Source organism: Carassius auratus, chromosome 9 (genome assembly GCF_003368295.1).
Source record: "Carassius auratus strain Wakin chromosome 9, ASM336829v1, whole genome shotgun sequence".
NCBI lineage: Eukaryota > Metazoa > Chordata > Actinopteri > Cypriniformes > Cyprinidae > Carassius > Carassius auratus.
In genome coordinates this window covers 27,226,325-27,240,441 of record NC_039251.1, presented here as the reverse complement: position 1 = coordinate 27,240,441, position 14,117 = coordinate 27,226,325, and the positions used below count along the sequence as shown (strand labels likewise).

The 14,117-nt window shown below is 37.4% G+C and overlaps 1 protein-coding gene across 1 annotated transcript in view; it reads right to left on the bottom strand.

Moving 5' to 3' along the window:
- The window catches only part of LOC113108923 (collagen alpha-2(IV) chain-like), a 74,985-nt gene that overhangs the window by 2,029 nt on the left and 58,839 nt on the right, over nt 1-14,117 (bottom strand). Inside the window, exons 20-47 of the mRNA XM_026272346.1 lie at nt 13,316-13,462; nt 12,800-12,871; nt 12,412-12,560; nt 11,291-11,363; nt 11,105-11,211; nt 10,780-10,963; nt 10,361-10,402; nt 8,635-8,709; nt 8,411-8,509; nt 8,079-8,300; nt 7,502-7,663; nt 6,029-6,199; nt 5,211-5,354; nt 4,705-4,836; nt 4,288-4,469; nt 4,110-4,173; nt 3,925-3,999; nt 3,487-3,594; nt 3,272-3,379; nt 2,997-3,068; nt 2,696-2,821; nt 2,483-2,599; nt 2,027-2,188; nt 1,724-1,822; nt 1,235-1,381; nt 1,022-1,138; nt 647-838; nt 31-317 (exon numbers count right to left, since the gene is read on the bottom strand). Of these exons, the coding sequence (XP_026128131.1) occupies nt 31-317; nt 647-838; nt 1,022-1,138; nt 1,235-1,381; nt 1,724-1,822; nt 2,027-2,188; nt 2,483-2,599; nt 2,696-2,821; nt 2,997-3,068; nt 3,272-3,379; nt 3,487-3,594; nt 3,925-3,999; nt 4,110-4,173; nt 4,288-4,469; nt 4,705-4,836; nt 5,211-5,354; nt 6,029-6,199; nt 7,502-7,663; nt 8,079-8,300; nt 8,411-8,509; nt 8,635-8,709; nt 10,361-10,402; nt 10,780-10,963; nt 11,105-11,211; nt 11,291-11,363; nt 12,412-12,560; nt 12,800-12,871; nt 13,316-13,462 (3,635 nt within the window). The remainder of the gene's footprint in view (nt 1-30; nt 318-646; nt 839-1,021; nt 1,139-1,234; nt 1,382-1,723; nt 1,823-2,026; nt 2,189-2,482; nt 2,600-2,695; nt 2,822-2,996; nt 3,069-3,271; nt 3,380-3,486; nt 3,595-3,924; nt 4,000-4,109; nt 4,174-4,287; nt 4,470-4,704; nt 4,837-5,210; nt 5,355-6,028; nt 6,200-7,501; nt 7,664-8,078; nt 8,301-8,410; nt 8,510-8,634; nt 8,710-10,360; nt 10,403-10,779; nt 10,964-11,104; nt 11,212-11,290; nt 11,364-12,411; nt 12,561-12,799; nt 12,872-13,315; nt 13,463-14,117) is intronic.

Below are 14,117 nucleotides of genomic sequence, written 5' to 3'. Positions count from 1 at the left end.
GGCGCAACATTTTAGAAATGGAAGTCTCACCATAAGGAAGGAGTAGCCAATCCAGAGACTTCTCCAGCCTGCTGGGCACTGTGGGATTGTTATATCTTGACTGTGTATGGCGATGGCCACAGATGGAGCTTCACACACCGAGCAGCGGCTGATGTATGGTTTTATTTCAGACTCCTCTACGGGCATCATGGGAATTGGTGCGGTGGTGGACAGCCAATAGGATTTGTCATTGCGGCTGGCATAGTAGCACACGTCTCCAGGATTGCAGTACAGGAAGGGCATGGTGTTAAATCGGGGGAGACATGACCCGGCTAGACCTGAATGACAAAACATGAAGGAGTTTTGGAAAATGTAACGAAAAGTAAAAACAGTATTGTGATTTATTTTTCTTTTGACAAAGTAATGTGATTCCATTTTAAGAAATGAGTATCTGTAATGGGTTACTTCTGGCGAGTAACTTTTGCAACACTTTAGACAACACATTTCAGTTATCACATACAGTTCAATTTCATAAGCTACTCTGAACATTGTTAGGAAATTCAACATTCAGATTCTGGATCTAAATTTATGCAAATAATAGTGGTGTCAGACATGCAATAACTGTACCTCTTGTGATAGATTTTAGTACTTTGCCAGCTGCACTTACCAAGATCTTGGTTGTGGGCCTTCTCCTGTCCCTCGAAGTACAGAAGACTGTAACCGTCCCATAACTTGGACATGCCCACAGGGCACATGGGGATCTGCTCAGATTGACTGTGCTTCACCAGCAGGTAGCCAACATTGACACTGCGGCCAGGCATTCCATTAGGACCAGGTAAACCAGGGCCCCCTCGCGTCCCTACCAATTAAGATGAACTTGTGAGCGAAGAAACCTATTTACATGCCAGCCAACAAATTCTCCTTTACATTGCCAGTTGCCGAAAAGATTTAAAAATGAAATGGCCACATTTCATTGGTGACCAGTCATCAACAATCCTTAATCTACTAATCCTGATTCCCCTTATACAAACACACCACTTACCTTCCTCCCCTTGTAGACCAGGGTGGCCCATTTGTCCAGTTTCTCCACGGAAGCCTGGATTTCCTGGTATTCCAGGGACACCTGGCATGCCTTTTTCACCCTTTGGACCCAAAAACCCTGTTAACAGATAACGAAACATTTACACAATGATTCTGGAGCACAGCAATATTCATGGATATCTTTGTTTAAAATTTAGGCTTTTATTTCTCCTACCTGGATCACCAGGAGGTCCATCAGGACCTAGGTTTCCACTCCGTCCATCTGGTCCTTGAATACCCATTGGGCCAGGTGGTCCTCTCTCACCTGGTAGTTTCTGTGGAACCGGTGGAAGTCCTTTAGCACCAGGTGAGCCAGGAAAACCTGAAGCAACAAGGTAGAGAGAATGGATGAAGTACAAAATCATTTGGGACATTGCAACAGATGTTTCTGACATCAAATCTGATCTGAATTAATAAGACATGCTAAATGTTCAATATAAAATCTAGATCCAGATCCCATTGCAGCCAACACATTTAGATCTACTGGTCAAGCACTGTCACTCTTTAAAAAAATAAAAATAAAATATATGAATGAAAAATAGTTATTTTTCTATATTAAGCTGGGATATAAAATTACACAATTACACACACTTCTGATTTTAAATATAAAGATATGTTGTATTTGAGGTTAAAAGGGTTATGCCAACAAATCATTTCAACTCACCTGGGGGTCCGGTATCTCCTTTAGGTCCAACAGGGCCCCTATTGCCTTCCAAACCATGCCTTCCTGGGTATCCCATCATTCCTGGGTCTCCACTTTCACCTTGAAATGAAACAAAGCATTCTTACCTCATTACATGTATTTTTCAAATAAGGCTCATACTGGAACAAAGTCTTAACCTTGCTCAACTAATGTGATTTCATGTGAGAAGGTGAGAAAGTGCATGGTGTAATTGTCTTGACATAATGACTACTGGTCTTACATTTTGATTTCGCCAATGCAATGAGATCATATTTCATAATCTACCTTTTCTACCAGACACTCCAGGTTCCCCAGATGGTCCTTTTTGTCCTGTGTCCCCCTGGAATCCTTTTTCTCCAGTCAATCCAAAATCGCCTGCATTTCCAATCTCTCCTTTTGCTCCAAATGGAGAAGGGTCACCTGGGATCCCTTTGAGACCAGGGGAACCTAAATGATAACAGCAACGGGTTTCAGACAGGATGGAACATTCTCAGAATTCATTTTCAAGAAAGTTTGTTGATTCAGAAATAAGCTATTTCTTGCGAGGCAAAGTGGCACTAAATATTTACTTCAGTCACTTACAAAAAAAAAAAACATGTTCAACCTGCTAAATATTATTTAAAATGGTTGTCAATAAATGAGAGCCAAAATCCACTCAAGTATTCCACCTCCTCCTCCTTATACTGTCTCTAGTACTCATTAATAGTGTTTATTGTAAATAAATAGGAACTAGCCCTTCACCTGGAAGTCCCTTTGGGCCTGGAAAGCCAGAGTCGCCTTGCGATCCTTTTATATCAGAGAATCCTTGTTGACCCTGAGGCCCTGGTACACCAGGATGCCCAGATTCACCTTTATTACCTGTAAACACAGCAGTGTCAGTGTAGAACTGATGCATAGCTGCATTAAATACACAATCTCCAGTTTCAGAATATGAGATTTAGCATTTTGAGCTACCTGGATCTCCAATGAAACCCTTGGATCCCCACTCTCCGGGGACACCAGGCTCTGTGCTGGGGATGCCGGTCTCTCCTCTCTCTCCTTTTGCTCCTGGCTCACCAGAAGGACCCAAGTTGTCAGAACCTTGCAGGGGACGAAACATACCAAAGCTGTCATTGCATACTATCATATCAACAATGTCAATTCTACATGTACATGGTATAATAACAACAATAACAACAACAATAATTAACAATTATTATTTATAAGTGAAGTCAAAAATGTGTATAATAGGAGCAGTCCTGTGCTCTAGAGGTACCTGCAACACCCTTGATACCCTTTTGACCTTTTAAGCCATTCAATCCAAAAATGCCTTTAAGACCAGGGAATCCTACAGGAAATATAAGCCAGGCAACATTATATAGCGATCAAACAGCTTTTTTAGTGTTTTGCAAGTCAAGCGACTAGACAATGATAATTTACAATGCACAACGTTTTAAAGCATCTTTACAGAAAAAGAATATTTAAAATTTACACACAAGGCAAATCTGCGTTGGTATGGTTTCATTAAATATGACAATTGGAACAACAGACCTTTTTGTCCTGGGTGTCCTTGGTTTCCAGGGGTTCCTGCCTGTCCAGGCACGCCAGGCCAGCCTTTCTGACCCTGGGTTCCCTGGAAACCTTGTAGGCCATCAGAGCCTGATAAAAAAAAATAAAAAAATTAAAAAATGAAATTATCCAGTTTAAACCATTTCATAAACAACGAATTTGTTAAAAACAAAGAATAATGGTCAAGACTCTTGTACCTGGTAGTCCAAGTTTTCCAGGTTCTCCTGGATAGCCTTTCATCCCTTCAATGCCATCAAAACCAGGACTCCCTCTGTCTCCAGTGTTACCTATGAGCCCCTTCTCACCTAACAAATGTACATTAAAAACTCATTAAAGAAGTCAAACTCATTAGGGACATTAAAATATCATTATACTGTTTGCGCTATAGAATATAGAAATTTCGGTTGCACTTTATTTTACAGTACGTGTACTTACATGTACTTATAGTGTACTTACAGTGTATTTATCTAAGAAAGTTCTGGTAATACAAGGTAACTACATGGGGTAGGGTTAGGTTTAGGGGTAGGTTCAGGGTTAGTACCTAGTTATTACATAGTTATTGTAATTACTATAATAAGTACATAGTATGTACTTGAGGAACAGGACTGTAAAATAAAGTGCTACCATTTTCTTACCAAAAGGTCCAGGAAAGCCAGTTTCGCCTCTCAGTCCTGTTGATCCTGGAAGACTGATGGTCGGACCAAATTCACCTTAAATAAAAGATTCTTACATTAACCATTTTGGCCGTTTATTTAAAGAGTATGAGAAAGTCATACATTCAGAATTGCATGGTGCGTTTCAGAAGTTTATTTATGAGCACCTTTTATCCCCTTGATTCCAGATTCTCCAGTCTGTCCATAAGCACCAGGCTTGCCTTTATCGCCCTGCAATTGAAACACAATGGGCCACAATGACTAAACGCACAGCTTTCAAAACATACTGTGCAATATTTTAAATCATAAATGGTTTTCAGAGGGAGATGGGGCTCATTGTCATACCCTGAGTCCAGGCATTCCAGGAAAACCTTCAATTCCAGACATTCCTTTATGCCCTGGCATTCCCTTTTGCCCTTGAGAGCCTTCTGCTCCGGGAAAACCTGTAGTACCTTTTACATAACTGGGCATACCCGGATGTCCATCTTTACCCTCCATTCCTGGAACACCTGGAAGACCTTTTGTACCTGGCCAAAGACAAGTTGAAAGAAAAGCTATAGGTGTCTGTCTGAAAAGAATCATTTTGTTCAATTACCATTAAAAAAGTTCTTGTGATTCCACACTGACCATATGCGGAAATTTAAATAATCGCCATATGAACAAATTCTGATTAACATTCAGAGCTCTTATTACTTCTGCAGTGGATATGAAATATGCTTTTCTTTGTGCCCTTGAGTAGTAAATCAGTATGAGTGTAGTTACCTCTGGCACCAGTGAAGCCTGAATCTCCCATTTTTCCATGGTCACCTTTAGCTCCCTTCATGTCCACTTTCATACTCGGTGTTATATGTATGATTGGCTTTTCACCTGGAGGCCCCACCAACCCTCTGTCACCTTCAGAACAAGCATTGACAAGACATTCAAAACCCGCCAAGTATACAATAAGTAAAAGACTACAATGAAAGTTACTATATATAGAGATAATCATCTCACAAGGAATCAACGCAAAAGCTGCTCCCTAGTGCAAGCTCCTAAATACAAGTTGCAAAAACTTTCAGTGTAATCTAAGTATTGTGCAGCACTACTGTACAGCAAACTGTTTTATGTATGTGTTACATAAAAGATGGGAATGCTAAAAAAACAATATTAAATGAAAAAAAAAAAACATTGAATAGAAGAGAAAATGATAATGCAAAACTATGTATGATATGACCATGGCAACATTAGATTATTATTGTGTATGATGTAGAATCATGCTCCTTATTCACCTTTTTGACCTGGAGTGCCAGGGAGTCCTTTAACCCCTTGTTGTCCTGGATCACCTGTTGTTCCTTTCTTTCCCGAAAAGCCCTTCAGACCATGCTCACCAGGCATTCCAGGGAAACCCATCATGCCCTGACCACCTTTGGAACCTTTATTATTAAGAAACATTGCGGCACTCGATTAATTCCATATATAATATTCAATTTAAGCACCATCAATGATCAAACTATTGCTCAATAACTATACACTACTATATTGCAATATAAAGTACACAATATACACTACTATATAAAAAGTATTGGGACACCCCTTCTTTAGGACAGAAACAGGCACTTTCAAAACTGTGGTAACAAAGATGGAAACAATTCATGTATTTAACATTTTTACTTCCAAAAGTTCGGAAGTGTCTAAAAAGTCATTGGTGTTTGTTGATGAGTTTTTGGCTCATGATCTGCATTTAAAGTTTAGCTGGGATCAGGACTTGGCTTTCTGCAGACCAGTCAATTGCTTTTACATTGACTAAACTAGTCATTTCTTATTGAATTTTCCCTTATACACAGAGGCATTGTCATGTTCGAATAGAAAAGGGTCCTATCCAAATTGTTGCTATAAAATTAGAAGCAAACAATTCCCTAGAATATCATTACATTCTTAAACATTTAGATTTGTTCAAATGGAAATGACTAAAGTAGTCAAACCTGTTTAATACTTTTGCCAATGTAGTGTATATGCTTCTTGCATGCTCTTTGTTATGCAAAACGCACCAATTATCAAAGGAATATAACATATCAACATTACATAACATATAGAAAAGGCAACTGACCTTTTAACCCAGGAAGACCATGTATACCAGATAGCCCCTCTTGTCCTGGATTTCCAGGTGGCCCAATGTTTCCTTGTAGACCAACACTTCCTGGTTCTCCAGTGACACCCTTCTCTCCTCTGGGCCCAGGAAGGCCTGGGTCTCCCTGATCTCCACTTTCTCCACTTGGACCTACAGAGACCCAGAATATTAAAGAATTGTGGGGAAAAATACATTTTGCTTCATTCCACTTAAATCAAATGTAATGTATTATATGCACCACCAGTCAAATGTTTGGACACACTTGAATTAATTTATGCTTGTGATCCTAAAGACCATAGAATCCATGAAATTCCTTACTAATCATAACCATTTGATTTATATTGTCGAGTTGGACCAGAGAGTAAAGAAAAATCATGCAATAGGGACATTCAGTGGCCGATAAGTTTTTCTGTTTGGCCGATGTGTTTGAGGCATTAAACAAATACACATTTATATAATTTAAACAAATCTTTGAATGACTAATGAACATTTCATTTCACAAACCTTGCAAACTTACTCGAATCCAGCTGTGAGATCTTGTGAAGTGTGTATTCAGCATGATCAGGTGTTCTGTGTGTGACGGTCGGTCCGTGTGAATTGAATTTAAACTTTAAACTCATAATTTCAAATTATGCTGTGCTTTATGCATTTGCCCACTGTCATATTCATGTCATTTTCACTGTGTGCTGTATATGATATGATATGATTCCCAGTGCACACAAACTTCCCAGAATATTGAGTGCCCTGTTGGTTACAGTGTTTTTATTTTCTTTTTAAGCATATTTGTATTCAATATTTATTTATTTGTGAAAAATACTGTAATCTAAAGTATAAACATGTTTATTTTACACATTTACTTTTTAATCCATTGTCAAATGATTTAAAATTTCTTAAATATTAATAATAATAATCAAAAAAATAAATAAAAATAAAATCATATTGGCTTTATATCGGCTACCCCCTCCCTGCTTTCCAAAATATCGGCATCTGCAGTAAAAAAACACATATCGTTCGACCACTAATTCACACCAGAGGAATGGAAGAAGTAGCTGATTTTTGGTCTTTCTGGCATGTGCACCTCAGGAACTGGAAGTCAGTTTAGTTGTAGGAACATGTATCTCCTACTTCAAATTAGGTTCTAAGCCAGCACATTAGAAACTATTGTATGTTTACTGGTTGAACGCATAACATACAAAACACCAGCATTGGATTGTTTGAGGATTGTTGAATGCAGTTTAAGTTATGTTACTGTTGGCCGGCTTAAGTCACTTCAGATTTCTTACTGGCAATGTGAATGCAACCAGAAAAATGGCCCTAGGGGGAAATGTAATTCACCTAAGTGGCAACATCTTATAATAAGTTCCTTTAACCACCCGGTCTAAAAGCCCCTAATAAGAGTTTAGTACACTAGGTAATATTTTTAACCTAGGTTTTCAGTATCAGTTGAGTTACCTGGCTCTCCGGTTGTTCCAGGTGGTCCGGGAGGTCCTACTTGACCAGGCTGTCCAGGAAAGCCAAATGTTCCTGGTGGTCCAGGTGTTCCTGTCTCTCCTTGAAGACCTGAAGGGCCACTTTCACCCTTAAGGCCAATCATACCTGGCATTCCCTCCAAACCTGTGTGACATTGCATCCTTTAGTGAGTCTCAAGAACAATAGATTCATCTTATTCATAGACAGACTGTCACTTCTGAGCTTCTGGTTGGAGAAGCGGCAAAAAAGATGCATGTGGTGGCATACATGTTTAAATAGAATTTTACAAATCACAGAAATTATCCACATATCCACCAAAAAAATAAAAAAACAAAATAGTAATAACAATAGACCATAGATTGCATTTGTTTTACTGACACTCTCAAAGCATTTTTTTAACTATGACCTTTATATGTGGTAGGAAGAAACTAAAAAATAAATGTTTGCTAAGACAAGCTTTGAAAATTGCCTGAAAGTTTGAAATAGTTTTACAAAGTCTGCTGGCTCTATAGATTCAGCATGTATCCATCACTATGGGTTCAACAGGTGGGTATCTCACCTTGGTGTCCTTGAGGTCCTGGGTCTCCTCGAGGACCAGTGTCACCCCTCTGTCCAGGCAGTCCTGGGTCTCCAGCAGCACCAGGAGAAGCTCCTAAAACTTCACCATGTTCACCCTTTTCCCCTAAAAATCCATCCAAACCTGGTTTACCAGAAAGGCCTGGTGCTCCTTCCACACCTTTGGTACCAGGAATTCCAAAGTCGCCCCGAGGTCCAGCAAAACCTATGTGGTCGAAATCAAATGATCAGAGCTGAGAAAAGGAGACAGACAGAAGTATACACAAGAATGATTCAATAAAATATAAAGAAAGGCACAGGCTTCCCAGTGCTTACCTTTTGGTCCAGGTGGGCCTACTATTGCTTGATCTCCTTTCTCTCCTTTGGCTCCAGGTTCTCCAAAAAGACCTGATGAGCCTTTATCACCTTGCAGTCCTAGAACATACATATATGGGCAGCCATAATGAGACCAGAAATAAATGAATTACTTGGTATTGTACAATATTAAGAATTACTGGATATTTTACAATAATAACATTTTACAAGATTACATCCATTACCGGGAAATCCATCTAACCCTGGAAGTCCAGGCGGCCCTCTCTCTCCAGGGGGCCCGGGATCACCAATACATTCCACTGTAATCAGATTAACATGAAGGAAAACACAAAAACACAATTTAACAGTTTTAAATAGCCTGTTCCATCAAAATCATTTTCGATCTAAAATGTTGCTCTGTATGGAGCAAACTGAAATAACACATACTAGAACCAGATATCTGTAATGATCTTAATAATAAATTAGATATCACAACTAATGCTGAAGTTTTAATAGAGTCTGTGAATTAAGCGGTTCAGGCTAAGTCACTTGCTGAAGAGCTGTAATAATCGAACTAGAGGAGCACAGATTGTAGATACATTTTTATCTGGTTTGAGAAAGCCTAGGCAGAAAGTTTGAAGAAGTTTGAAGTTTGAAGGTAGTATTACATTTGAAATATTTTAAGTTTTAGTTTAATAATTTTCAAAGCTAGAACGATTTAGCCCAAAACAAAACAAAAGTTAACCTGCTTAATCCAGCTAAAACCAGCTGATTCTGTAAAAAACTAAAATCTATTAAAAACCAGCCGATTTAGGCAAAAAGTGTCAATCGATTAAAAGATTTACTAGTTAATTGCACAATTTTCTGAAAATGACCGCAAAATACCCACCTAACATTTAAGTTTTTTAAAATGACTTTGCAATTATTTCACATTCAAATTTAAAATTAATATAGAAACAACATACATTTTTTAAATATTTGTATAATGGCATCTTTTTATGACCAGTACCACTGATACCAATTCTACTGAAGTCTCTATTAATTTTTTTTCTCCTAATATTTAACCATTGATTATAGCCATTCAACATTACAAGAGCTATCAATTTGAACATTTATTAGACTTACATTTTAAGTGAACTTAAAACAATCTTCACATAAACCCATTATAATTAATGTTATATTTACCTGTACCCTTCAGGAAGTAGGGAATATACAGAAATTGAATACATTCTAAATTAAATATGATCCTGGAGCACAAAACACAAAATCAAATTTCCTACCGTAAATATATAAAAACTTCATTTTTGATTAGTAATATGCATTGCTAAGAACTTCATCTATACAACTTTAAAGGTGATTTTTTTTTTTTTTTTTTTCATCTCAGTCAAATATTGTCTGATCCTAATAGCCATACATCAATGGAAAGCTTTTTTATCCAGCTTACAGGTGTTTTATAAATCTCAATTTCGAAAAATTGACTGGTTTTGTGGTCCAGGGTCACAAATATAGATGAGTCTTTAAAGCTAAAATTGATTTCCTCTTTTCTCTCTTGATCTTTGCTTAACAGACTGGCTGCTGTGCCTTTATAAACTGCTGCTGCTGAACATGACGCAGATCTGACATGCATCTCTTGTTCTATCTATTCTGACCCACTTCAGGTCTTGAAGTCTCTACTAATAAGTTGAATTGAGTGTGTTAGATAAGGAAGACCACTGCATGACATGTTCTCAAATGTAACTCATTTACCAAACACAAACATAGATGCACAGTTTTAAAACAGATTTAATTGCCTTTTAGGTTTCATGACTTAACTGCCAAAATAACTACTACATTGCATGCTTGTAGTTTCTTCAACTTGCAAGCCAACTTAATTAGATGACTAGGTTAATAATGCCCAAGTACTGTTATTGACCTAAAATATTGGAATAACAGCTATGTGTTGAAGCACTAAGACAGGAGAGAGATCTTTACCTGGAATACTCCACTGATCGTCTCCTTGTGGACTACAGTCTCCTGTAAAACACATGCAAGATAATCATGAATTAAAATAATAAAAGAAAGGTATACGATTAAAAGAAATCTAGTTTTTTCTTTTTTTTAAACACCAGGGTTAACACCGTTAACTTAAACTAAAACCATAATTTTCTTTTTTACTTGATATAAATACTAAATAAAATAAATCTTATTTCAGCTTATTTTAGTTTATCTTTTAAAATAACTCAAATACATTAAATTAATAAAACCATACATTATAAACTGTGCTAAAAATGACAAAACACTCTACAATTACTGAAACTAAAATCAATGTGAAAACAGAACATGTAAAAAATAAATCAAATTTAGAATATCAACAAGAACTCTAATAGTATATCAGTGATACTGTTACACACCTGGAACACCAGGTAACCCTTCTTCTCCATCAATACCAACTTGTCCTTCGTCTCCAGGAAGGCCCCTTAGACCTTTAGTTGCTCCAAAAACTTGACCAGGCTGTCCTCTTTCACCTATTAGACCTGGAGGACCGTCCTGACCTTGGTATCCCTTGTCTCCAGGCTCACCTACAGGACCTTCTCCCTGAAGGAAAATGAGCATGTTGATAATTATGAATTACAACTGCAGTTTAATTAAAGCTGGCATCACTTGATCAATATCTATTTCGTTTTTTTTTTCGTTTTTTAATCAGAGCTGTTTTTGAGTGATCAGATAAAGACTTACAGGAGGTCCTTGAAAACCTGATTCCCCATCTTTTCCATCAAGCCCAGTCCTTCCTTGCACTCCTTGAAAGCCTTTAGCACCTGGGTCCCCTGGGTCACCAGGTTGTCCTGTATTTCACAAGTGCAGGCAAAGTATTAAAATGTATATCTACTCTCGTACCTAACATGTAATGGAAGATTATTGCACCTTTCTGAGTAGCTAATCTCAGCTCTCCTTTTCTGCCTTTAGGTCCAGGTGATCCTCTTGCACCAGGGAAACCCTGTAAAATTGAAAGATTTGCCAATGCAAATGCATGTATATCAGGTGATCTTAAAGGAATAGTTCACCAAGGAAATTAAACTTCTGTCGTCATTTACTCCGTCTCAAGTTGTAAACTTGTTTCTTCTGTTGAAAACAAAATAAGATATTTTGAAGAATGTTTTTAAGCCTCACCCGTCCCTCCCGAATCTATAATAAAAATGTCTTTCCTCTGTAAAAATGACCCGAAAGCTAAACATGAAAAAAAGATTTTATTTTGGTCCAGATGTCTTATAATTATCCTTTTTTTCCTTTTTTTCCCTAAATCGTCATGTAGGTTTTTCTATTATTTTTTGGTGGTTTTAATTATAATTACATTTTATTCTGGACATTAAAAAAAAAATATATAAGCAAATAATCAGTTTTTGTACATTATTTCACAAAAAATAAATAAAGACAAAAATTCAGTTCTGTTTTATCAAAATCCAACAGATTTTTTACAGCTACTAGAGGGGCCTTTAGGATCCTATGTAGGATGTGTGTGTTTGTGGGTGTACGTGAATGTTTTCTGCATTGGGATATTCTGTAGTCTCTTTGTTTGGGTATAAATGTTTACAGGATTGTCTCAGATTTTGTATAATATATAAGTAAGTTTTCTCATGAATTCCATTCATTCCTATATGGGTCAAAATTACCCACTAGGGTTATTGCACCCAATTAAACTCTTGTGTTTGTGTGTGTGTGTGTGTTTGTGTGTGTGTGTGTGTGTGTGTGTGTATGTATAGTGCAATTGTGACAAAAGTAAAGAAATCTTGGACTGGAACAATAAACAGACCATTTTAGGATTTTTTTTGAAAATCAGTTTCGGGTCAAAATGACCCGAGCGACAGATTAAACAAACAGTTGCCGGTAACCTTCCAAGTAAATGGCTACCGTCAACTGTTTGTTTACCAACATACCAGTACCAAAAAAGACATATAGGTTTATAACAACTTGGGGGTGAGTAAACAATGACAAATTTTGGGAGAACTTGTCAACAAGGCATGAAGTCATAGTTTGTGTCTACTTACAGGTGCACCGTCCACACCTCTGGTCCCCGGCTCTCCTTGATCACCCACCTGACCCCACTCGCCTGCCATGCCAAAGTCCCCAGTTTCACCAGGAGGACCCGGAGGACCAGGTGGGGATCTTACATCGCATTCACATAGACCATGGTCACCTGATAAAATAATACAAATCATCACCGGTATAGCTGGATTAACAAAGACAACACATGACAACAACAGAGAAGAGAAGAATTCTTCATTATGCTCTAAAATAAATAAGGTTCCCAAAATATCATGCAGAACGTGAAAAAATCTTGTTCATTCATTCATAATATTTCATATCATTCATTCATAAAAACACCATGACATCCAAATAACCCCAGCAGCTTAATAACTTCAGCACTGATCTTACCCTTCTGTCCTTTTTTCCCTGCATTTCCTGGACGTCCACGTGGTCCTGGTGCGCCTTTGAAGAATTCTTCCACTGTATCAAGACATTAATAATCTTTAATACTTCTTTCAGGATCAAATTCTCTATTCAGAAAGGATTCATTAAACTGATTCAAAATGATAATAATGAGTTTTGAATTGTTACAAAGCTTTTCTGTTTCGAATAAATTAATTTATAGGCATCAAAGAATTATGGGAAAATGTTAAAGAAAAAAAATATTAGTAGATCTGATTTCAACACTGAAAAATAATATAAGAAATGTTTCTTGGGTACTAAATCCACATGTTAGAGTGACTTCTGAAGGATCATGTGACACAGAAGACTGGAGTAATGACATGGAAAAATCCAATTGTCATCACAAGAATAAATTACATTTGAAAATTGTAATACTACTTCAGAAATATTATTGTATAAATATGAAAATGGCATTTGGTGATGGCACCAGGTTTCTTTCTGGCTTGTAAAATTCCCACTTACATGATCCCTTGGGTCCAGGTGGTCCAGGTAATCCAGGCTTCCCATCAAGGCCAGGTAGCCCCGGCTCAGTGGCAGGATTACCAGGTTCTCCAGTCTCACCTTTGGCTCCCTTTGATCCCTGTGGTCCCTCTGGACCCCACAAATCCACTGTGAATCAGAGAACCAATCATATCAGTGACAGAGCTTGGATAAAGTAACGTCTAAGCCCATATGTATTTGAAAATGTGTTCAAAATTGTTAAAAAGGTTCATTCAAAACATTTCTGATAATAATATAAATGCCAACCCCATATGACATTCATTCATCTGTGGATGAACAAAAATAGGTGTTTACACAGTTCCTTTTAACGATACAAAAAAGGGATACAGAGACCACGGGCTGTCAAGCTCCTAAAACGTCAGAAGCAGCATCATAAAATTACCATAAAAGAACTCCATATGACTCATGTGCTATAAAAATCGTATAAAATTTTAATCTCAGACCTGTCAAAAACATGAGTTTGAAGTTTGATGTCGATGTGCCATGTCACTTATCGTGATACAGCAAGTTTGACTACTCCTTAGTGTGAACTAGTGTTATCAAGATCATTTCTAACTTCGATATGATAACTTAAATGACATCAATATAAAAAAAATGTCAATACTACAGGGACAAACTGGCAAAAGATTAAGGGCAGTGAGTTAAAACAATTTTTTGATTAAGGTCAAAATTAAATTGGGAAACTGTTAGAAATTATGCAAACATAAAAAAGCATGACTGGCACACATTGCATTCCCAAATGCATGTTACACTCGTGAAACTG